We start from the raw sequence: 25,325 nt of genomic DNA, 5'->3' as shown, positions 1-25,325 counted from the left end.
CTGAGGAGAGCTGCAGATTTGCTGATGATTCTCTATGGGCGACACTGTTCAAACTATACTTGATGCACAGTGATTATAAAAATATTGATTATAGGCACGTTAAGAGATTCTGAGCTATCACAATTATTACACCTCATCCTGTGGGGAACATGAATGTCTGAACCAAATTTTATGGCAATCCATTTTTCACTGTAAACACAATATATCAACCTCATTGTGGCACTAAAGGGAGAATCAGGCAATGCGTTCAAGAATACCAAAGTTATTAGTCTACGTTGTAAGGGAACCATGGATATCTGCAAAATTTCATGGCAATCTATCAACACTTGTGCTATTTCAGTTCAGATCAAAGTGCTGGAGCAACTAACTGAACAACACTGTCATCTCTAAAACAATGCTGCAAGAGAGCTAAAAGGACACAGCGTGGATTAGACTGAACAAGCTCCATCAGCTGAGTCATGCTTTGCATTGTGTTTCAGTACCTGTGCACTGCCCAAGTGGGCTGCACTCCTGACAGGCTGAGGGGCAGCGTTGGCACTCCCCGTCCCGGACAGTGTGCGCTGGAGGACACTCCTCCACACACTGGTGCTTGTGCAGGACGAGAGGTTCTTCACAGCTGAGACAGTGAGTGGCATTTCTCCCACAGGACCCACAGCCTGCCGCACAGCTGCGACACACCTGGCCTGCAGGATAACCCCTGTTGAGGGGCCAAACAGACATCAGTTGAATGCCACGTGATGTACATAAATTAAATGTATCTCTGGGCAGATGCATTGCTTTCAAATTCCCACTTTAGACCATGGCGATGCATGTGAAATACTAAATAACTGGTGACGTATTAAGCTTTTTAATTAATTTAGTGGTTTTCATTGTTATACACATCAGGCTGGACAGAGTATTTTTCTTGCAATGTGGAAAAAAAATTAAATAGGCTGTCAAGATGCTGCTGCTGGGGTAAACAAGAGTACTGACATTTTGCTCTGCTCTGCTCCACTCTACAGAGGACAACCAATAATTTATCTGGACAATTTTGTAGTACTTAAGCATTGCTAAAAAAGCTGCTTGGTAGTTGGTGGTAAAAAATAAAATAAAAATAAAGCCCTCATGGCCAAAAAGTTCAAATTGTCATCTCAGTGCTAATGGAACCTCAAGGACCTCTTCAGCAAGGACGAGGTTTTCTTCCAGTCTCAAGGATTTCACAATTTAATTGCATAAACATCGAGCAGGACATGTCAAAATCAAGGCCAGCAAACGTTTCTTCTGCCATTTCATTTTTGGCTCTTCGGAGAATGTGTCTCAAACATCTGGCCTGATGTTCAAAAGATGTGATTTCAACATGATTTTGCCAGCAGGGTTTAATTCCCACAGTATTTACAAAGTGAGAATAATCCATATCTAGTGTCCCAGTACGTGAGAAGCATATAAATACACGTTAATATAAGCCAAAAAACAAACAGTGATAGGATTGACTCCTGACCTGACACACTGTTGGACACACTGTCCATCCTGCAGGAATAACTGGGCTTTGCGAGTGCTCTGGCAGCGGGTGCAGTGTTGACCATCCTGACACTGCAAACAGCCTGGAGGGCAGGCCTCACACACACCGCTTAGCCGACTGGCAAAGAAACCCCCCGGACACTTTGACACACATGCTTGCTGTGTGGTCAGAAACTGCCCTGGAGGGGGAAGAGAGAGTAAACATCATCACTGCAAAAAAGAGCTGGATATTTTTTGGTGTAACCATGAAAATATGAAACTGCTGCTGCAGGTCTGAAAGCATACAAACACCTTAGTGACTTACAGACCTTTTGCACATTTTGTACACTGGTTCTTCTCTCCAGAGCAGGACTCACAGGATGGGTGGCAGTCCTCGCACTCGCCATCATCTGGAGGGAAAACAACAACGTGAATGTGAAGTCACTGTGGCACAACACACGACAAAGATAGAAACCACGCTTTGATCCGACATCATGTGTATCAGACATGACAAGGAGGGGGAGCACAGGGACCCAGTGGAGAACTTCATAGGATGGTGCAACAGCAACCAAGTTCAACCAACTGTTGCTATAAGGGGGGAGGGAGTGCACATGGCAGACACCTACAGGTTTCTAGGTGTGCAACTCAACAACTCTATAGATGTTCTACCAGTCTGTAGTGGCCAGTGTTATGTTCTCTGCTGTGGTGTGTTGGCACTGGGACATGTGGTGCCAACAAACTGGGCAAGCTGGTGAGGAGGGCCAGCTCTGTGGTGGGGGTGGGAGTGGACAGTGTGGAGGCAGTGACAGAGAAAGAGGATGAGAGGGAAGCTGAAAGCTATCACGGACAACCCCCTCATCCTCTCTATGCTGAGCTGAGGGGGCTCAGCCACAGACTCATCCAGCCACATGCCTCAAAGTGCTCAGGGGGCCCTTCTGTGCCATCAGACTCCACAATGCCACAGCACCCAGTACCTCCTACCCCCACTGACTGACACTCACAACCATACACCACCCACAGTTAAACTGTCTCCACTACAGGTACTGCACCGCACACAAACACCACACACAGATCTGTTTTGCATCCATTATTCCTATTTCATTTTATTTTTCCTTATGTATAGAGATTTATGGAATTTTTTTTCTGTGGTGGTAACAGTAGCTGGTTAGCTTAGTTTAACCTAAAGACTGTGAAATGCAAAAATGACAAGTTGTAGATGTATGAGGTGTTATGTGCTGTAACCATGCCCTGGTTGGGTGAAGTGATTTCTAAGCATCTTTTCACCGTTTTTTATTTTTAAAATTTGGCTATGTTAGCTGATGCTAACCGATTACCTAATTTCAGCACGTCTTGCCATAAAACCACAATTTGTTGTTTTTATATTTCTGCTGTTGTACAGATTATAAAATGAACATAACATGTTAATTGTCATTTTATTCTGTTTTTAAACTTTTCAACACATGCACACTAGCCTTTTCCCCCTGCCCCAGTCTTGGTGCTAAGCTACTGACACGAGAGTGGTATTGATCTTCTGATCCAACTCTGGACAAGAAAGTGTTTCCCAAAATGTCCTACAACAACATGCTACATTTATACTTTCTATCATCACAATCTTAAAAATAAATTGGCGATTACACAAAAGCCCAACTACATCCTCCATTGCTGTTCCAGTTATGGTGCGAAGGTTCAAGACTTTAATCTAAGGTTTTGTTGCTGAGATTCAAAGTTTAAGAATAACTTTACTTCTGCATGTTCATTTTCAACCTTTGAGTTAACCTATGTACTTTTCTCAGTTATTTTAGTTCCTATAATTAAGATGTCTTGCCTCCCACTAATTACTATATGTTGTTTTAAGGTCTGTCCAACTTATTCCTGGGGGGAACTAAATGTTCAGCATATACAATCAATTACTTAAAAGTCTGTATCTGGCCGATGTTCAGAAGTTCTGTCTGTTTTCAGTGCTTAAGTTGGTACAGGGTTCAGGGACGGTGGCACACAGACCAATTACCCTCCAAGATTTCTTTTCTGCCCCTGTGAAAGTGCCCAAATCCCTGATTCATTATGGACAGGCAGCTGGATTAGTGGAATATAGAAGTTTTAGTCTCACCGGTGCGAAAGGTCTTAATGGGACAGACCTCGTGGTCAGACACACACTCTCCATTTTCCAGCGTCGTCCCCTCCTCACAGGACAAACAGTCATTGTCCTCCGGGCCGCTACACGTCACACAGTCTGAGTGACACTCCTCGCAGTCGTTGCTGTCTTCGTCACCATAGAAACCATCGGGACACACTGAAACACACCTCCCCTCTGGGAATAAAAGGAGACGTTGCTGTTTTTTGAGATCAACATACTACATACCCACTTAGCAGGGCACATTCACAATCGTAGGCACTTGTACTTCACTTAAAGGAGCTCTCCAGTGATTTTACACATCAGAACCTACTTACAGGTCTTGAGGAATACTAATGCAGAGGTGAAGAAGTATAAAGCCTTTTGTGGCTCCAGATAGAGCTGCGTGAAGTCTAATTAAGCAGGTGGGTCTGAGGGCTACAAGTCTGCAGTTTAGAAAAAATCTGGTGGTGCAGCGTTAGAAAGAAGTGAGCTTATCAGACCTCTGTAGCTCCTCATCTCTGCGAGACTCTGTGAGTCTGACTATTATATTGTTATAGCAGTGCAATACTAAAATCAGTGGAGTACAGTATTTTATACTTGTATTATATTTTATTATATATATATACACATATAATAATATATTATATAGATTTTAACTCCACTACATTTATTTGGCAACTATAGTCAAGGCTAGATAACTAACCAGGCAACTGCACCAGGGTCAAACCAAGACATCACATGTATTGATTATTTTCTGGTAATTTGATTAAATCCAAATGTATTTCTTGATGCCACAAAACAGCAGAATATATACTGAATGGGTAAAGGCTTCAGCATCATACCTGAGCAGCCCTGTGTCAAAATGCAGTTTTAATTTATTAGTATAGTATCTGTTTAAATGGTGCATGGGACCCACAGGTCATTTCTAATTTGGGTTAATCTGGTCCTGGCTAGAGTTAGTAATCACTTTGAAAGATTAAAAATCTGCAGTCATCTTGTACAATACGATGTATTGACATACATTAAATTCCACTACATTAAGTAGTATATAAAGTAGTTTAAATCAATTTGACCTGTCTCTCTTGACACTAAAACAACAGTTGTAATAATACACAATAATACACCGGTATTATACACATAATATATGTATGTTAGGAGCCTTTGTATATATTGATCACTTTTGATACTTGATAATACCTCTGATCATCTAATCAAATGTGACACACCGTTTTAGATGAAACTGCAGTTAAAGGTAGCTCAACAGTTAAAATGCTACTCAAACATTAATGCATCACTAACTGTAATCCAAAATATAATATATAATAGTCTAACACTCACAGGGACCAGTTTTCTTAAGTGTGAGGACTCTGACTTTTGATACTTTAAGCACAAATAATACATTTGCATACTTTTACTTAGGTGACATTTTCAGTACAAGACTTTTACTTGGACTGGTATTTTTATATTGAAGTGATACTTGAGTATAGAAACTGAATACTTTTTCCACCACTGTAAATAATACTTAATGGCTTCATGTCCTGACCCAGTGGGGCAGTTTCACCTGATAAGAAGAGGTCGGTCTCACACCAGTAGCACTCATGTTCATCACAGCTCACACAGTTGTCATCACATGGGACGCAGGTCATCTCCTCCTCCACGCTGTACGTCTTAGCCGGGCAGTTTCTGTAGCAGCCATCCTGAAAACTGATAACAAAAACAGCGGCTGATACTTCTGCTTTAACCTCTCTCACACACACATGCACACACACAAAAAAAAAAGAAAAAAATTCCACTCTACTTCCACAGCAAAAAGGGCCTTTTCATTCTAGTACAAGAGTGAACTGAAAGGCAGAGCGAGTGCAGAGAGGCAAGATCACACATGGCACACAGCCTTACTTGTAAAAGCCCTCAGTGCAGGACAGACAATGCCGGGGGTTATCTGTTAAAAGCAGACAAAAAACTCAGCTCTCCTTTTAAACAGGAAGTTCTACCAGGAAAAAACCCTTGAACATGGCTTGGCAACACACAGGGAGGAAAGTTCAGTCTACTGCGGGCAGTGTTCATTTTGGGAAAAATATATTATAGCTGCTGAGCCCTCACTTACACAAGACACACTTGCTGCAGCCCTCCTCACAGGCCATGCAGTCGTCGTAATCTGGATCCTCAACCTCCCCTGAAAAAAACCAAAACATTCAGAGTGTGGAGGAAAGAAACAGAGAGAAACAATCATCAGAGAGAAACAATCAGCGAAAGAAGAAGAACAGAGCGTGCACAGGTGTGAGAGAATGCTTTTCAAGGTCTTCTTTGACACTGTCTAAGTCTCAGTGTAACACAAAGGATGTTAGAAAACCAGCTCATAAACATAAACTAGTTCACCTTCTCCACACTCCAGCTTCACACATGCTCCATCAGAGATGTAGTAGGAGGAGTTACACTTGAGGCAGTGTGTGGGGCCCGTGCAGAGGCGGCAGTGGGCCGAGCACGGCTCACAGGTCCTCTCCTTGGTGTGGTAGAAGGCTTCAGGGCAGGCGTCCAGACACTGGCCTTTATACAGGTAACGCTCCATTCCAAACTTATCTGGAGGGAAAAAAGCAAATTATGGCAAGAGTGATGTTGAACCTTGGCTTGTACAATGTCCTGGTCATGCTTAGGTTTGGTTTCCATTTTGGATGTGGGTATTGAATCATCGATCTCCTCTTTTTTTAAAATCATGGAGCACCTGACTCTGCAGTCTCTCTTAGCTCTAATGAGCATTTTAGCATCTTTCAGGTTATAGTTTTGATTTTCACCCTGCAACTGTTTCACTCTCACTCATCTCATGATGCAGTTGTTTTCAGATGCAGCAGGCAGCTGTTTTCAGTGGGAAAAAAACTCTAAAAGCCCACTGTACGCTACCTGCACAGCGCCTGACAACAGACAGACATAGGTAGTGACTGACCAATATTCACTAGTGGAGCATTTAGCAGCTACAGAGTCAGATATCTCCCTCAGGAGTAGGGGGAGACCAGAGTTGGACTATAAAGGAGAGTGAATATGAGACTTTATCTGTACAGTATGTATGTTAATGCATCTGTTCAATCATTAACATGAAAGAAAAAACAGTTATTATTTCCTGTTTCCTACAGTAATTGATAAATATGATCATCAATATGTGGAATTATAGTCACGAGATTATGAAAAACACTTCTACTAAAGTTCTTTGTTTTTATTTTATCTCAGATTTTCTGTCTCTCTCACACACTGCATACACACACACACACACAGTTTAGCCCTCACCAGTGTCACAGCTGTTACAGTTAGCAGGCCCTGCGTCCACACAGGTGGCGCAGGTGTGGTCACACAGGTGACACTGGCCACCTGACTGGTACTTGCCCTTGGTGCACTCTAGCACGCAGCGGCCCTCATCCAGAGCCCTGCAGCCAACAACAAGAGCAACAACACAAAACCATTTACCACATCAAAACCAAATATGAAAGAATCTACACACGAGTGAAAACGAGTTGAAGTCATTTACATCCGAGCCTGTAACATGTGTGAGGGTTACACAGATTTTAGATGCAGATGATTATTTACAATTTCTTTTGATGGGAAAACAGCAGATCATTATTTTTCATTCATACTCAATCTTAAGTGGGTGAATTTTTTTTCTTTCTTTTTTATATAAAAAATTGAAGTGAGGGGTCAGACTTCTTTGGGGGGCACGAACATTTGTAGTTTGCCAAGGATGTAACTAACATTTAATTTTATTATGAACTGATCTGCCAATTATTTGCTGATAAATCAATTATCATTGTGTCTATTCAGCACATTGTGTCTATGCCCTTTGCCACCTCCCAAAGCCTTCCCATGATCCCATGTCTTGTTTTGTTTGACCAAACATCCAAAACCTAAAGATATTCAGTTTACACTGATACATGATAAAGAGAAGCAGGAAATCTTCTCATCTGAGAAGCTGAGTTTTATTTTGAAATAAGAAAACTCACTCAATAAAATTCACTGTTCAATTATTTAAACAGGAATGATAAGCATTTTACTACCTTTGAATTTTAGAATACCAATATACCTATGAAATGCTAATATTCCTCACTGCGATGAAACACATTTTCTAACTGAGAGAAACAGTTGGATATATTCATTTCCCCTCTGACCCTGAATCTAAAAAGTCAAGTCCAACTCACCGTGAAGAAACACAGCTGATGCAGTCTGCGCTTTGCGGCCCTGTGCACTTCAGACACGTTGCATCACACGCATGGCACTTCCTGTTACTGTCCTGGTACTGTCCTGATAGACATACAGCATGAGAGCACGGCTGACTCAGAAATGAATAACCATCTGAAGCACAGCAGTGGGCTTAATGGCAGATGCCAAAGAATGGAAGCCACATATACACATATATAAATATGACTGACTTATGGTTGAACATTATGTACCACATACATATATAGATATAAAATGTCAATTAAAAATCCTTCATACTCTGAAAATATTGATTCAATTCATGGAAACATTTGCATTTTTGCAGCTAAAGTTAGAGAAGCATGGAGGCTGCGTTATATTTATCTTTGATGAGGAGGATGAAGATGGTTGACTGACCGTCTGCGCACACAGTGTTAACGACACACACTCCCTCCTGCAGGCTGTGACCGCTGGAACAGCTGCTGCAGTTCCCCCGGCTCGGCCCAACACAGGTGAGACAGCTGGCGTCACACCTGAGGAGTGCAGCACAGAGACTGAACACACGCGCACAAAAAACACACACACACACACACACACTGGCCACAAAAAAACTACACCCATACAGGCACATAACCACAAACACAAGTGTGAAAACAAGCACAAGCACAAGCACAAGCACACACACACACACACACACAGAAGCCAACCACCAGAATAAGGCCTGCCATCAGCAGATAAACAAACCACCCACACCTGAACACACACCAGTGAACTCACCTCCTACATATCCTGTGCCCATCAGCTATCTCTGGGTTTGGCTGTGTGGCATAGAAGCCGGGACTGCAGGAGGACACACACCTCCACTCCTCCATCAAGTAGCCTTCCGCACAATGGTTGCATGCTTCAATACCTGCACCTGATGCCGCATGAGCCAGAAACACACAGTTTTTAAATGGATAAAAGGACACAAAGGAATACTGCAAACAACAACAACAGCAGTCCCACATCATGTGTTTTAATGAGATTTAAATGCACGTTTTCATACAGGTCACGACCCTTGAGCTCGGCTCTTACCTGCACAGGTAGCGCAGGCCGTGTGACAGGGCTTGCACGTGCCTTCCTGCTTGTCGTGGTAGAATCCGGCTGCGCAGCTCCGCTGGCACCGATTCCCCTGCAGACTGGAGAGGGCGGAGAGAGCATGTGGCACCGTGACACACACAGCCAATCATGTGACACTGGCACGATGACTCATTGCCTTTAGACTGCAGGCACGGTTTTCCAACCCACAGCACACCACCACGAACACTTGGTGAACTGAGTAAGTGAACACTGTATTCCGGAAACTTCTAACTAAACAATATGGTTAATCTGTGAGGGATGTTTTGTCCTTTCCTGTGATGATGTGGCAAAATGGAAATGGAGATATGTGTCTCTTTTTTGAGCCGTGTGTAAAAAGGAAAGGATGAGACACTGTTTTAAATACAGAGTTAAAAAAATACTGTAGCCTCTTCTAATTGTCTTGATGCTGCAGAGGGTGTGTGCACAAGGAGAATCAGTGTTGTCTGTAGGAGAAGGAGCGGTGTTTACCGAGCAGTTAATTCAAGCACCATCAGAGAATTTGCTCCTAACCTTGTGTCTGGTTTGCATTCTGTGCAGATGCTGTAGGAGGAACACTTCAAGCAGTTTTCACTGCACTTTCTGCACATGTTTGCATCTGTGGGGAAATCAAACAATACACATGGAATACACATCAGGGCGATTAATCAATCTTACTCACACACCCCTCAACTGCGGTTACATCAACTGACTATTCATTAGCAGACGCATGTGCAGCTGTATCCGAACAGCTCTTCTCTAAGCCTCGAATCCTCAAAGGTTCACTCGAGGATATTCCTACTGTCTTGTTAAGTTTAATTAGAAAGCTTCAATGGCAGAAATCCAACCATGGTCGAGGTAGTAGTTATCCCCACAGATAGCCGTGCAGGTGTTGGTGCCCTCAGTCAGGTGATGACCAGGTTGACAGGAAGTGCACTGGTCACTGCGGCTCCCGGTGCAGCTCTCGCAGGAGGAGTAGCACCTCTTGCAGCGCCGGCGGTCACTCCAGAATCCCCTGGGACACTCTGAGACACACATCCTTTTGGACAGACACGGACCAAAGCACACAGAGGACAAGACCTGTAAGTCTCTAAATGAGCGGGAGTGGAGAAATGAAAACCATAAACGTGAAATCGTGCTTTTTATTCCTAGATGCAAGCCTCAGCACATACAGCACACTGCTTTCTGGATCTACTGGCTCTGATCATGCTAACCTTGTGTTGTTCTTGAACTTGAGAAAAAAGTGTAGGCACATGACACACTGCTGCGGGCCGGGCCCCTCACAACCATCGTCACTGCATTCTGGGTCGCAGGGTCCTGGAAGGGCAAAAACTCACTACGTCACTACAGCGCCATGGCGACTGCAGAGATGTTATCTAAACTGCTGATACAGTTCCATATGTTCACAAAAACCACCTGAAGATGTTGTAAATCTGCTTTATAGAGAGGAGAGGGATGCTGGCTAAGCTGGGATGCAATGAGGGAGGATTTAGATACTGATTATTTGAAAGTACATAAAAGTTCTTACATTAATGTCCCATAACAATTATAATCTTCTGTATCTTTACTGAACACACCCATCAGACATTCACAGCCCTGGTGGACAAAGCAGGTGAACCCTTGGATGTAATAGTGAAACCTCCTTTGGCAGGAATAACCTGAAACCGGCTCCTCTGGTAGCTGCTGATGAGATGTGAATTTTGGACAGAGCTGCTTCAACTCGGACATATTCTCAGGATGTCTGTTGTGAACGGCTCTCTGGGTCATTCCACAGCATCTTTCCTCGATTAAGGTCTGGGCCACTCCAAATTAGTTTGTAGTCACTCTGCAGTAGATTTACTCCAATGTTTGCTCCATCCCTCAGCTTCTCCAACAGGTGGACGGCTACCCTGACATTATTCTGTAGGAGACCTTGATAAACTTGGGAATTCATTTTCCTGTCAATGATGGTGAGCTGTTCAGGCCCAGATGCAGCAAAGCCCCAAATCCCGACACTCCCTCCATCATACTTCACCTTTGGGATGATGTTCTCATGTTGGCATGTAAGTGCTTTTTTCATGTCCCACGTTTGTCCCAAACTGTTAGTCCAGAAAACATTTCCCCAGTAGTGTTGTGGAGTGTCAAACTGCTCTTAGGCAAACCTCAGGTACAACATAATGTTTTTTTTTTGTTTTTTGTTTTTTTTGTAGAGTAGCGTCGTCCTCTGTGGTCCTGCCATGGACACCATGATCCATGATTTGTGTATTGTAGACTCATGAACAGAGATGTTGAGCAGCTCCAGTGATTCCTTTCGCTCTTTAGTTTTTACTCTGGAGTCTTTTCTACTTCATTGAACATTCTGCGTTGTGCCTTGCGCCGGCTTCAAGGGAGAGTGGCCACAGAACTATATCATCTAACTTTAAATCAACTAACTGTGAACTGATTAATATCTAAACTCTTTGAGATGACTTTGTAACCAGTTCCAGCTTTATGCAAATCAACAGCTCTTGAATGTAAGTCTTTTGAGATCTTTTTTGCGAGGCATGGTGCACATCAGCAGATGTTGGCTGAATAGCAAACTCAAAACGGTTTTTATAAATCACAGTAGCTCCAGTCTGGTTTCATTGATTGGACTCCAAGTTTTTTTTGTTGATATCACTTGGGGATGTTTTTTCCACCAACCTACACTGTGAATGTTATGTTGTAATAACAACATAAATGGAGTTAATTCCACATATATATAAACAAGTTAATCTAACCTTACCCTTTCTAATGAGTATGTTAAACACTGTTCGCTGGTTTTCATTTCTGATAAATTATGTAGAAAGTAACAAATTAATTTATGCTATAATTCTATGCAAGAGAGTGACATTTATTACCATTTTACATAAATACCTGTGTACATTTTTATTATTGACTGCCCTGCTTAATATTTTTCCTAATTAATAATATTGTCTAGAAAAAAAAAAAAAAAGTGGAAAAATGCCCACTGCAACTTGCTGGAGCCCAGGGTGAAGAATGAGAAGAAGAAGTGAATCTTCCTTACATTACAACACTTTTTGCTGCTGTCTGAGAGGTCTGACTATAATACTGAGTTCATGACTCACCACTGTATTCTTCAGTGAAGTCGCTATCCATCAGAATCTCAGCTGATCGGGCTCGCTCGCGATGCGCGGGGTACGGCTGCTCTGCGGTGCCATAAATCACCAGGGACCACTCCTTTAGTGTCCCTGAGAAACAACAGAGAGAGAGAGAGAGAGAGAGAGAGAGAGAGAGAGAGAGAGAGAGAGAGAGAGAGAAAGATAAGAAGTCTGTCCCACGAGGCCTGGACTGTATTTTAGCTGCTGTTCTAGTTGATGTTCATTGTATGTTTCATAATACTGAGATGTTACAAAGAGAAGGGCAGACCTAGTTCAGTGTTGTCTCTCTTCTGAGAAGGAGTATCCTGGATTTTCAAAGTCCATTCCCCCGCTGCCTGCTCCCCCCAGCAGTGAGTCGTCATCAGTTCCCACTGCTGAAATCCCTCCGAGGAGCCGTCAAGAGGCCTAAAACAAAACATTACATAATCCTGATACAACTACTACTTCTTCCACCACCACCACTGCTGCTGCTTCTATTACTACCACTACAAGTAGTAGTAGTACATAAGAAGTATTCAGGTAAAAGTAGAGCACTATTATCAGCAAAATGTACTTTAAGTATTAATAATAAAAGTATTCATTATGTATGTATTTTTTTCAGATGATTTCTACTGCAGTAACATAATAGCATTTTTTGCCAAATAAATAAATGTAATAGAGGAAAAAAAAAAAAAAAAAAAAAGGTTCCTAAATGTAGTGAAGTAGAAGAAGCATAGGCATAAGCATAGTAATTCAGTACTAGTACCTCAAGACTGTATTTAAAACTGTAACAATGTTTCTGGGCATTTCTGGGCAGCATAACAAGCTGTGAATATGACACTAACATAATTTGACATGGAGAACTTTTTTAGCACACAGACAGTTATTTCCACATCCAGCGGACACAGAGAAACATTATCATTACTTTGGAGTCATGTTTTTGGCCACCTGGCAAATGTAAGTCCAATATTTACCTGTTTCTTTAGGTGCTAAATCCTCAACTATGGTCAGTAGCTAGTTGTTAACAGGTAGCGTACAGTGGGTTCCTGTAAGTATTTGCTAAAAACAGCTGCGTGTTGTGGCTGGTGATGAGGTTGATGACAGCAGTGACCAAAACAGCAAAGTTGCAGGTTGAAAGACCAAAACAATGAGCTGAAAGGCACCAAAACGCTCAGTGGGGCTGAGGGTAACTGCAAAGTCATGTGACGATATCCTGTGGGTTTCGTCACTTTCAGATTACACACAGTAACTTCCACCATCGTTAAGATTAAAATATTGAAACACCATGTGAGCACCTCTCCTGTGATTTTCCAGCAGTATTTGCCAAAATCCACATTTTTACCTCCTAATGGGACTGAGGTGCCAAACTGAGGAATTTATTTTAGCTTGGATCAAGCTTTGCTCTCAGTTACCTGTTAGCTAGCAGCTGTGACACGGTGCCTGAAGGGGATGTGAGCTCAATAGAAAGGTCACCGCGACGACTGTGAGTGATGGTAACACGGACGACGACATGCTCCACATAAGCAACGTGCTGCTGGGGTTTGGCGGAGCAGCCTGTAGTCTCATACACAGACGTCAGCACCGAGCCTGGATGAATAGCTCTGTCATGAGACGGAGAGAGGCAAAGAATAAAGAGGCCCGGAGAGCGGCAGAGATAAGAGAGGAGGCAGAAAACAAGAAGCACGAGAGAGAGTTACAAGGAGAGGAGCGGTAAAGAAAATGACACCCATTAAAGAGTGTGAGAATAAATGTGAGAGAAATCCATGTGAGAACTGAGACAGAAATAAATCAAGTGTGATGAAAGAGGAGGATTCAAGGGAAGCCCTGACTAAAAGCAGAGATCTGTTGCAGTGCTGTTGTTGTGATACCTGCTCAGCTGGATGGGAGCCGCCTCCTCACACACATGCTGTGAGGGGACTTGTTTCCAGCGCTCAGCCTCCTTCACCATGCCCTCAGCATCCAGCAGGCCAAAGCCATACAGGTGGCTCACTGACAGAAAACCCGCACATCCCCAAACACACACACACACACACACACACACACACACACACCACATTAGCTGGGGCATAAAAGGCGCTGTAGCTTATAAAAGACTTCACACACTCCTGGGACTTTGTAGGCGTTTATCACTGTTCTGCTCACAGCATCTCATTAGTTTCATGCTCGATGTTTTACAGTTTCCCTAAAAAGAGCTGAGAGAACATTTACCAAAAAAAAATGCTTATCAAGCCATCTCTGCTCACCTTCTTTATTGTAAGTTTTGATATAAGGATATTATGTAATTATTCATGTTTTCTAAACTACAGGCAAATATTAAGATAAAAAAAAACTGTTTGAAATTCAGCAGAGGTCTGAAGGGAATACTGCACCTTTGTATCCGGCCCCATTAATGTGCCAGTCAGGAGCATTAAGATGATGAGCTTTTGATGTCCGGACGATAATGTGCTGCACATCTCTCCAGGTTAGCAAGGGGCTGAGAAAAGGTCAAACAGAGACAAACATCATACTCTCATCACCTGCCTATACCGATTGATTCAACAGTGGCTGCATGTATGGATTTTGTGTGTGTGTGTGTGTGTGTGTGTGTGTGGGACAGCTGGTTACTTTGCCTCCAAAGTGAGAGCGATGACACCTGCGGCCATGGAGGAGGAGAGGGAGGTCCCTGACTCAGCCTGGCTGCAGCCCCGCTGTGGACCCAACGTTACCTGTTGAGGACACCAGAGCTTTTTAATATTCCACAGTATTCATCTGCTGTTCTTTCCTCTTTGCTCAATGGAGTAGGCCGCACAAGACTTACAGTGTGTTTGGGTTGAGCAATGTGATTTATACCGCCACCATAGACGTTTGTCTAATGTACCGTCAAAGATTTTGCTGTACTGTTTCTGAAGAAGTCAAAAGTTTTAGATCATCCATCCACATCATCCAGGATGATCGGGATCACTGTCATACTACAAGTGCTGCTGGGGTTTTTGACCTCTACAGTTGAGAAACTGTATATGGATTAAATAACCAGCCTGGAACATCTGTTACTGGCAAAGTCAATACAAATCACCTATACATGATCCATATCACCCTCTCCTACCCGGTACATGTGAACCAGCTTGACTTTAACACACCATGTATGCCACCATTTTTATTACTGTGCTGCGCTCAACTTGAACTCTCACATTTTCCTGTACTTATTCCTGATTCCTCTTTCCATGAGCATAATATCTATATCTATATTATCTTGTCTTTTCATGTCTCTGTGCTGGTGACAGCCAGGGCCGGGAGGGGAAACCAAACCAGCAATGGTTACAATAAACTAATTGACAAAACATGAATTGGGTTTTGGAAGTATGAGATAGTGGAGTATTTCCAGGTGTTGTCTGTGCAAACAGAGAAAACACAAGTGGAAAACCTCTCAGTCAGCAGGAGGAAGAAGAGGAGCCCTCCAAAACACTCCAGGTCTGTTAAAGTGAACAGGAAAATGCCCTGAGGAGCCACAACAATTTCCCACAGGAGGTTAAAGGGTCTAATTAGCTAATTTCATTTCTTCATGTTTTTGTGAATTTATAAGTTACTGCTCCAGCAGGAAGAAAGTTCCCAGAATGTATTTTTGGGGCATATTTGCTTGATTGACAGGTGTCTCAGACGATCACACTCAACTGCAGAAGTTGTCGCTTTCTTGCCCCCAACACTGCTCCCCCCAGGCTCCACCTCATTTCCCAAATGTGTATTTTTTTGGCTTTAAGCAGCTGGCAAGGCAACAGTGATTATTAGATCCAACTTTAGACTTCCAAACATCGCTCAACCTAAGTTCCACACGTCATCATCAGAGGGATGTAAAAGTAATTTTCATATTTGCTGTTATCGAAAAAAGAAAGAAAAAGGGTCAGGCCAAATATATAATATAAATGCTTTTGGTTGTGTAGCTCTTATGCCTTCAGAGTGTTAATTGCAACAAAATTAATATCATACACTACACACTACATTTAATGCATAATCTCTATTTAGCTCTGCAGGAAAAGTAAGTGAAGCCAATGTTCCAGTTGTTCTCAGATTTTTATTTTTCATTCTCAGTTTTATATATTTTGGATCTGGGGTCATAGCTGTGATGTCAGTAGTCTTACTTATTTCATATTTCATCACAACTCATCATTTTATATTTATGCATGTTTGTGTGGATGTAACTTGAATCTCTGTGCTACATACATCCACTCCCACAATTCTCAGCTTCTAGTATTTTTTCACTTTATCATTTCTGCACATTCAGTCTCAGTTTGACTTCATTTGTCCCCAGGGGGGCAACTGGGGCAAAACATAAACACAAAACTATTTAGAATACAGATACAAGACAATCAAATAACAAACATAAAAAATGCAGTACAAACTAATTTCGAATTACGTGCTGAAGTGCTCATCTCTGTATATAACAGTATGATTTATTCTGTAGTACTTACTCATACCTGCACTTTGGCTGTGAATGATGCTCTTGTTTTGCACTACTAATTAGATGCTAAGTGCATTTGGCTTTGTCCCTGTACTCTGCACAATGACTATAAAGATTAATCTAATCTAATATATTGTGTAACATTTTATCCCTTGTGGCAGATTTTGCTGCGCACAAAAAACCCCGGAACAGTTTTTCTTAAATGACCCCTGCGATTTAAGCAACTTGAACAATAAGGAGATGCACATCCAATATCTTCATTATAGTTTTCATTGTTTTAATTTGGATCAGACAGAAGACCATCTGACTGCATAAAAAGACACACAACAGTGTCTTTTTGAGATCAAAAAGAATTTTGGATTTCTGGAGAATCTTAACCTAAATGCAATGTAACATGCTTTAAATGCATCATGTGAGATTTACAGTTCAAAGTTTAAAGAAAGCATAAAATAAAAACAGTTTTTCCTGCACCACCAACTAAAGAACACAAGTTAAGAGAACATTCTTGTTTTGCAATGAATCGCAGATTAAGATTCAAAGTCATCAGGACTCAGTCACTTTTGTTGAAGCGAGAGACGGGCTTGATTTGTTGGCACAGTCTAAATGTTTTCCTTTAAATGCTGATATTTTAGGATTGTAAGGCCTAACAACTTCTTATGGCAAAGAACATCATTTTTTACAGAGTAGTTTTGAATTTGAAGTGATGGCCTCAAGCAAGAAAAATTTGGGTGAAGCTACCAATAACGAGCTGATTACAGTAAAGAAGCATGTGCAGAGTGTGCTTATAACTGGTGATTGAGAAGGAGCAGTGTTACTTTGTGGATGTGGATGTGGATGACTGGACATGTTTCTTATGTTCCTCACAGCCTCTACTCACCGTCTTCTCTGCGTCCACACCGGTGTAAGCTGTTGCCATTGTGGAGGAGCACTGCTCCAGGTAATCTGGCTGGCTTCCACGCCGAGTGCCGCTACTGATAGAAATGGTGTAGATACTGTTGCTGTAGCCGTCACAGGAACAGTAGTCACCTCTCTGCCCTCCGTTCCCTGACGCCCAGACAAAAATCGAGCCCCTCCCATGCCGGCCCTGAGATTAATTGGTGAAGCAGATAGAGGTGGTTAATTTATTAATGATATTTACACATTGATAAGGAGAAAATGATGAGCCCCTGAAGTAAACATACAGCCGCAGGTAGGACACAGATGTAAACAAACACACACAGCCAAGAAGCTATTCCCCCCCTTTCTCTCACACACACAAACTCTGTCTCTCACTGTTTTAATGCCGTTTTGTAGAGCAAGATGAGTCAGAGGTCCAGGCCCCTCCAAAGTGGCTCCGTCATCTTCTGGCCCCCAGCTTGCTAAGTAAATATCAATATACTGTGGTCTGAAGCTCAGTGATTGGGCCTCCACAATGTCTGTCACATCTCCATCCAGCATACGGATGCCTACAGGCACAGGGGGCAGAAAAGCAAAGATAATGTTTGAATCCATTACATACAAAACTCTGACCTCCAAAAGTTCTTCAGCACGCTAGTTTCGTGCCGTCACATGGACTCACCGCCTATCCGTGCGTGGAAAGACACTCCAACCGTGCACTGAGAATTGTTTGCAGCGGCAACCATCCCTGCACACTGAGTCCCATGGCTTCAGAGAAAGGAGGAGAACATCAGAACATGAGGTTAGATGCATATGCATGAGGAGAAGATGGGCTATTTCCGTTACATCAAACCAGTGAGAAGACAGAATTCAGACTGGGGAATTTGCATATCCATATATGCATGTAATTACTGGGGAAAAATGGAAAGGAAAAGCATGCATTAATTAACGTTAGAATTATGGCTGGAGAACGAAACTGCAAAACAGGTGCAGAGAGAAATCTAGAAATAAGAGGAAGTGCTTACTAGTTTTCAGCATTGCCTGAATAATTTGGAGAAGGATCTCGGTCTTGTCCGTTCACATCATAGCTGGCGAGAGGATCCTGAATCAGATGGATAGTAAGTAGCAGCACATAACAAGATGCCAGTGGCTATCTGTCTCTGTTTCATCAGACAAATCACAAAGAGCATTATTCACCAGTCCACTTGACAGTTAAGTGGATCAGACGTTTAATGTCCATTCCAATACTCTTAGCCGGCCTTTCCAAACCTTTGGCCCAAAAGCTCTGCCTGCAATATCTGTCTCAGCTCTGCGCTCTTACACTAAGAGCTCTGCCAAATTGCTTATGATTAATGTCCCCTTCCCGAGAAGAGCGTCCCATCCCAGGGCACTTACATAATTTGGCTTCAGATCCGGATGCTCTCTCTCAATGCCATCATCTAGGACAGACACCACCACACCCTTCCCTGTGTACCCTCTCCTCCAGGCCGCGGCAATGTTCATACGAGGCTGGCAGCCTGTGGACTCATCGCTGCAGTGCTGTGGAGCAAATAGTGGGACATCCAATTTAGCCCTTGGGAGTAAAGAATAAATCAGTGCCTATTTTCGGCTCTGTCGGTCTGGGTTTATGTGTCTGTGTTTCAGACTTGTGTTTAGCAAAGAAAAAAAAAATCTGACTCACAATGTACCACAGGCTGTTCAACACTGGCTCGTTGAAGTGCAGTGTCTGGGTGCGGTTGGACTGAGGATGGGCAGGGGGAAGGCGTTTGGTTGTCATGTCTGAAATGGAGAAGATGTGACTTGCTCTGGAGTTCCTCTTTGCTCTTCTCAGGACCACCTGCTGTTGGAGCCATTCCACCTTAAAAAAAGAACACGGGGTGTTTATTCTCATGTAGACATGTACTTTTATTGACACTAGGAGCATGGACAGTCTATCTATCCATCTACTGGATGAACCACCATGAAAGTTTGTACAGATATTCATGGTTCCCAGAGGATGAATCCTCTGACCTTTCACGTAGTGCCAGTGAAATCTCTCTAAGCGTCAGTTAACAACTGTAGCACTTTAAATGTTTTTTACATGCCATCAGCGTAAATTGGATGAATTTAAATGATAGACACAAATAAAAAAATACAAATAGGAGAACACATGCATATATATATATACATACACATACAGGTGTACTTTTATTACACTCACTGTCTCTGTTTAGAAGTAAGTCCATCTAAAATGTTGCTGTTTATCCAAATTGAACTATCACTCCTGTCACCTGGAGCTCTTCTGCTGTAGCAATTCTTGTTGCATGTGTTTTTCTCTTGTTGCATGATTTCATATTTATAGCATTTGTTTTGTATTGTGAGTGTGTTTCCCTCTAATTTCTTGCTTTCTTCTTGTATGTGCTTTGTCCTTCGGGCAACTTTAATTTTAATATGTGTAATAATTTAAATGTGCTGTGCAACACTGGGTATTTTGTTCCTCTTTGACTCTTGGCACCTGCAGGTCTTGTAGGTGTGTGCGTGTGTTGGTCCGTGATGTGAGGGCAGGAGTGTGTGTTTGGTTTTAGGGAGGGGCCACTCCATTGACCATGTGTGTGCTCCTCTGTTTGTATGAGGAGGCAGGGAGGGGACTTGCAGCTGATTAATAATCCAGCAGAGTCCTCCACTTCTCCCATTACTATACCTTGGTCTCCTTGGCGACGCTAACAGTCAGCTCTTTGTTGGACACAGTGGACCGCTTCGCTGTCTTGTGGTGGCGAAAACTGTAATAGCTCCTCAGCTCTCCGATCTGGTGAAACAGACATGAAATCCTCCAAATGCATTTGTTCTCAGGTGAAGGTGTGCGGCTCTGTCTCTGTGCTAAACAGCTGTTAAATTATGAAACTGCCTTCGGTGCCTTTCATTAAGGCGGCTACCTTACACCCGTGATAGTTTTTCAGGCGAAGGCAACCTGAGCCACAAGACTTCAGCCACACTGCTGCTCATGTGTGCCCTATACATGCACATACTGTACCTGTGTGTGTATTTGTGTCCACAATTATTATTACATACAGAAAGAAGAGGAGCTCTGACTAATTCATATTTAATAAAAAAGTGCTGGCCATTTTCTGTGACTGACAAGGATAAATTATGGTCTTAATTTATTCCCTGATGGCTCTGTTGTGAAATTTGCTCTTTGATTTTGGTCCTCAGCTCCATAAAACCAAGAATTTTTTCAATTTCAAAAGGGACTCTCTGGTTCATATCACCCACAGTGAAACATAGACCCAAGACCCGCAACTTTCATTACAGCACCAATCCCGAGGGAGTAGACCGACGTGTTGAATTTTATGGGCCCAGGCTCTACAACTTGCTTGTTTTATTTATTAGTTTTATTATTTATTGATTTTCTTTTTATTTGTTCATTCTGTGGGTATATTGACCAGTATGGCCTCATTGATTTCTGTTTTTATCTCTTTCATGTACCTACTGACAAATGCTTTGCGGCCTTGATTGAAATGGCAATAAAGGAGTGGATGTTGGTTCTTTGGCGTTTAACTGTGTGAATAATTAATATTATATGGCGGAGGTCAGGGTACTGAAATGAAGGTAAGAGGTGAGGGAACAAAATGTGATTTCTGGCAGCTTGACAGGCTTGTAATGTAGATGAGCAGCTTCTGACTTCTGACATAAAAAGTTCTCCAGGACGCCACAAAAGTATAAGCCCAACAGTGTCAGGGAAAACTTTCAGTCTGTGAGATAAACTAATATTTTAACTTAATTTTGCAGCATTATGTGGCAGTTTAATACCAGTTAGGATTATTATCTTATTAGTTTATTAGATTATTACTTTTCTTTTTAATCTTTTGAGATATATTGCTTTACTGGAGCTTTTGACTGTCAATTATCATCAAGAATCTTTAAAATCTTTGTGCACATTGCTCTACCAGGCAGATGACTGACAGTGAACTGCAAACACATATTGCACTCAATCACACAATTATTATTGGTCAAAGGTTATGACGCCAATCCAGGTGATTATTTCAAATGATATTGTTCATGAGACACTGGAGATGTGGAGGTAAATGGCTAAATTCTGTATTTGTTTCTTGTCTGGCTCATAATCTAAAGACACTGAGCCCACAAAACTGTGACACACAGAAATTCTGAGTTTTGACAACAGTTGGGATTAATAATGCAGATGGGTCTGGTGCTTGTCTGTGTTGGATCACACGTACCTGACCCATATTTGTGAATCCATATTTCTCTGCTATCCCGTTCACAGCCTCCAGGTCTCCTCTTATTCTCATCGCCCAGTCGTTGGTGTAAATCGTTGCATGACACAAGTGCAGGAGAGTTCCCATCCACAGCAGGAGAAAACGCACCATGACTGCAGAGGTGAAGAGGGTTCCTCTAATTAGACTGCGCCCTGTTGTCTGCTCCGCCGTTTGACGCGTTTCTCATAGTTTTCGTTGCAAATTCACAAGTCCACCGTTGCAGAGAAACGTCTTTCATCAGATGTTCTGCAGAAACGGAAGGATGTCTGTCGGCTGAAGCTGCCAAGACTTGACTCTGTTCCACTGGGAACAAACTGCTATCAAATTACTGCTCCAACATGGGGGCCAGGGATCAGCTACAGCGTGTCCTTCAGTAGGATCCGACCTGTGGGCTGCAGCCCAAAACTAAGTGTCTTCATTTATGGTGCAGCCTCATCTGTGTGCTGCACTTTCGTCAAATGGACCGATCGTTTCCCTGCTAATCAGTCGTAAAAATGCAACAAGAAGGAAAAAAAAACAACAAAGTGTCATCTTTACAGGCCTGCATGCTATAATAACCTGACAGCACCAGGAAGCAACATGAATGAATGACCGACTCCAACTGTCTGCATGAGGAGATGGAAAGGATGGTGCACACACCGCACAGTTTCAGATGCAATGAATAATACTGAATAAAATAAATAGGCTACACTAATAACAAATCTAGGTAATAATACATTTTTTCTGGAGGAACATCACATTAAAGTTGCTCTTGTTTATCTTCTTGAGAAATTAATGCACATGGTGCAAAGTGACTTTACCCTAAATATCAAAAATAAACAGATACACTACATAGATTTACATGTGTCTTCATTGGACTACTCAACTACATTTATTTAACAGCATGTTGATGGTGTCTGTATCGTGACTTTATGTCAGTATGCAGTGTTTTGCTGTGTTTCACAGTCCACCCAAGTCGCTACAAACAATTATGCACAGGCAGTTTGGTTTCTGAGCTAATGCTCTGCTCATTCCTGTTTTCCCCCCATCATCAACAACCTTCCTCTTGGACAAACATGTATAATTTTGTGATCCATCACAACAGCATTAGAGCATCTGTGGAGTGTCTTGCTTTGCCAATGTGACCACTCTACAATAATCTGTTCTACATACATAATGACATTCTCAGTCATGCAGTAGTCACTAAGTAAACTGACTGTATATATGGCCTGTGTGTTTGCAGCGAAAATCCTCATCATGAACCTGGTGGATATGTTACATTTTTTTTGGGGGGGGGAAGTAATATTTGCCTTACAGCAATGATTTTATTTTATTTTATTTTATTTTATTTGGCCAAAAAGCCTTTCCCCAGGGGTCAGTGCATTATGAAGCAATATCCCTGCATATAAAAATTCACTGCCTTAACTGGGTCAGTCTGAAGCAATCAGAAAAAAAATCCTTCAGCGTGTATGAAAGGGCCATCAAGATATTCTTAAATTTTAATGTTGCAGTTCTACACAGACGGGAAAGACTAGACACTTGAGTGGTGATAAATTGCAGTTATGAATAGGTTTAAACTACTCCTGTGCGACTGATTGGAAGTTCAATCGGTTTGGGCCTGTTTATTCTGATTGAGTTGGAACGTTTTTATTCTGTTTCTTTAAACCAATTATAATCAGAATATTAGGCTCCATGTAAACATACCTAATGAGCAATAATTAAAGCTTTATTTCTATCTTCATTAATAAGAGCACTGAATTTTCCTGCATTATCTTTGATTAATGATCAGTTATAGTGTCTTATTAGGCCTGGGTGTTTTTAAACCCTGTGTAGTGTCTGCAAGACTTACCAAGGGCCAGCTTGTATGTTGCCTGAGAAACAAAATCCAGGGCAGAAAAGTCGTAAAATAACTCCCCACTGCTCAAAAAGCTTAGATGCTCTGAGCCAAGGGTAATTACAGAGTATTTTAACATTTTGATTGACTCAGAGCTTCTCCTATGTGGATTTTAGAAGAGGATGCAGTGGTTTAGTGGTCTTTCAGTGACTGAATCAAACTTGAACTGTAAAAGTGAGGGGGACTGTACTATTTACTTAGACACAAGTTGGTTACAGAACTTGTTTTACATACAGTTATTAGTGAGGAACAGTTGGGGAGGAGATGAACAAACTGAAATCCTTTGTATGATCTACAAAAGCTGGAGAGCTCTATTCATCTTCTTACATTGCAGCATACTACAGAGAAAGCTGATCTTGACTTAACATCCGATGCCAGGGTAGCTTATTATTGCATGTTTTATATGCTACAGTGCTGTGTTACGTAGAGAAATGCAAATGGTTGGAGTTGATAGGAACTGGAGGAGGATTACCAGAATATATGATGCAACATGTCCCAGTATGTTAATTTTAGTTGAATCTTTGTGCATTATTTCAGAGGGGATGTTGCCTGTTTTACATTACGTCAGACTAAACCTAATGAAAATTATTGTCCTTGCATTGAAACAGTCCTGCAGTATATTTTTAACATCACATGTAATGTTATTTTAACCTTTCATATAAATGGATTAAATAATATCAAAATGTAAGTTCTCATTACACATTGCTCCTGTTTTACTGATGAAATTACAAGAATACAAACTATATATATTCACTGTTTCATGCTTAGTGCATGAGAGGTATTGATACATTGAACAGATCATGTTTTTTATTTTCATAAATGCTGCTCTTCCTCTCCATTGATCTGGTTCATACTATAGATTACACACTGTGGCTTTAATTTACCTGAATGGGCTCCAGTTCAGCACATGGAGATAGTTCTATAATAGCCTATCCACTGACACTGATCTTCAGGGACAGAAATTTCAATTAATGCCACAGCATTAGTCATATAATAATGCCACTAGAGAACCACTCTATGTGTGGCAGATAGATGAGGTTTATAATGTGATGTATATTGCATACTGGTGAAGGATCTGGTACTAATTAAGAGGAGTTACAGGAATCCGCCTCTTGCTGCTGATTTGACGCTGTGGGAAATAAAAGTCAGCACTATAGCTGATCATTTCTGATAAGGCAGCAGCCTGTCTTTTCTATCAGATGGTGTATTTGAATAGAAACCCAGATCGGTATTAAGATATGAAATATTTAGAGCTCATGAAAACTGGTTTGGTTTAAAATCTTACTGTAAGTATTTCCCTATGACCCCAAATATCCATGACTATAAGCAACAATCTAAACTGAAGTTTAAAAAAGTATATAGTTCAATATTTTGGCAAAATACACTTTTTTACTTTCTTGCCAAGATTATATGAGAATATTTACACCTCTCAGATGTCTCTAAACTAAATATAAATCTACAGCCAACAGCCACTTAGCTTAGGTTAGCATCAGGACAGGGAACGGGGGGACGGCTAACAACACCATTAAGGCTCACTAACGTCTTATATTTCACTTCTTTGACTTGTTCAACAGTGAAATGTCAAAAAAAGGCTTAGAGAAGTAATTTCCAGAGGTCTTACCATAATAGCCTCACTGTGTTGACAAAGACTCAAGAAAAGTTACTACACCCACCAGATGAACCCCTGCAGAACCACACTTTACACTTTTTTAAACTATTTTTTACAAATAATATAGTGTGTTAATTAATAACCTTTAGAGGTGCTGTGTTTGTTTACTGTTACAGTTTCCAGTCTTTGTGCGACACTAAGCTAACCAGCTGATCTAGCATCATTTTTATTGCACAAACATGAGAGTGACAGTTCCTTGAATTCCCAGCAATAATGTGAATCAGTGTATTTCTTTTTTTTCAGTTTTATTTGTATTAGGATTGT

The 25,325-nt window shown here is 41.7% G+C and overlaps 1 protein-coding gene across 1 annotated transcript in view; it reads right to left on the bottom strand.

Annotated features, from left to right (window-relative positions):
- The window catches only part of pcsk5a (proprotein convertase subtilisin/kexin type 5a), a 29,365-nt gene extending 5,785 nt beyond the window's left edge, over window positions 1-23,580 (bottom strand). Inside the window, exons 1-30 of the mRNA XM_071466400.1 lie at window positions 21,481-23,580; window positions 19,947-20,051; window positions 18,948-19,124; window positions 18,662-18,805; window positions 18,292-18,368; window positions 17,949-18,034; window positions 17,663-17,835; window positions 17,268-17,474; window positions 14,563-14,663; window positions 14,328-14,431; window positions 13,827-13,947; window positions 13,371-13,559; window positions 12,248-12,384; window positions 11,947-12,069; window positions 10,075-10,177; window positions 9,709-9,899; window positions 9,395-9,479; window positions 8,840-8,943; window positions 8,543-8,681; window positions 8,183-8,298; window positions 7,768-7,870; window positions 6,866-7,002; window positions 5,966-6,166; window positions 5,694-5,762; window positions 5,486-5,528; window positions 5,151-5,293; window positions 3,584-3,784; window positions 1,806-1,886; window positions 1,478-1,676; window positions 483-697 (exon numbers count right to left, since the gene is read on the bottom strand). Coding sequence (XP_071322501.1) covers window positions 483-697; window positions 1,478-1,676; window positions 1,806-1,886; window positions 3,584-3,784; window positions 5,151-5,293; window positions 5,486-5,528; window positions 5,694-5,762; window positions 5,966-6,166; window positions 6,866-7,002; window positions 7,768-7,870; window positions 8,183-8,298; window positions 8,543-8,681; window positions 8,840-8,943; window positions 9,395-9,479; window positions 9,709-9,899; window positions 10,075-10,177; window positions 11,947-12,069; window positions 12,248-12,384; window positions 13,371-13,559; window positions 13,827-13,947; window positions 14,328-14,431; window positions 14,563-14,663; window positions 17,268-17,474; window positions 17,663-17,835; window positions 17,949-18,034; window positions 18,292-18,368; window positions 18,662-18,805; window positions 18,948-19,124; window positions 19,947-20,051; window positions 21,481-21,630 — 4,024 coding nt within the window. The 5' untranslated portion in view covers window positions 21,631-23,580. The remainder of the gene's footprint in view (window positions 1-482; window positions 698-1,477; window positions 1,677-1,805; window positions 1,887-3,583; window positions 3,785-5,150; window positions 5,294-5,485; window positions 5,529-5,693; window positions 5,763-5,965; window positions 6,167-6,865; window positions 7,003-7,767; window positions 7,871-8,182; window positions 8,299-8,542; window positions 8,682-8,839; window positions 8,944-9,394; window positions 9,480-9,708; window positions 9,900-10,074; window positions 10,178-11,946; window positions 12,070-12,247; window positions 12,385-13,370; window positions 13,560-13,826; window positions 13,948-14,327; window positions 14,432-14,562; window positions 14,664-17,267; window positions 17,475-17,662; window positions 17,836-17,948; window positions 18,035-18,291; window positions 18,369-18,661; window positions 18,806-18,947; window positions 19,125-19,946; window positions 20,052-21,480) is intronic.
- Between the last annotated feature and the right edge of the window lie 1,745 nt (window positions 23,581-25,325).

Source organism: Trachinotus anak, unplaced genomic scaffold, assembly GCF_046630095.1.
Source record: "Trachinotus anak isolate AG129_WGS33_773 ecotype Australia unplaced genomic scaffold, CSIRO_AGI_Tana_v1 ptg000028l, whole genome shotgun sequence".
NCBI lineage: Eukaryota > Metazoa > Chordata > Actinopteri > Carangiformes > Carangidae > Trachinotus > Trachinotus anak.
Note: the sequence above shows the minus strand (reverse complement) of the source record. Positions and strands in the feature narration are given on the sequence as shown.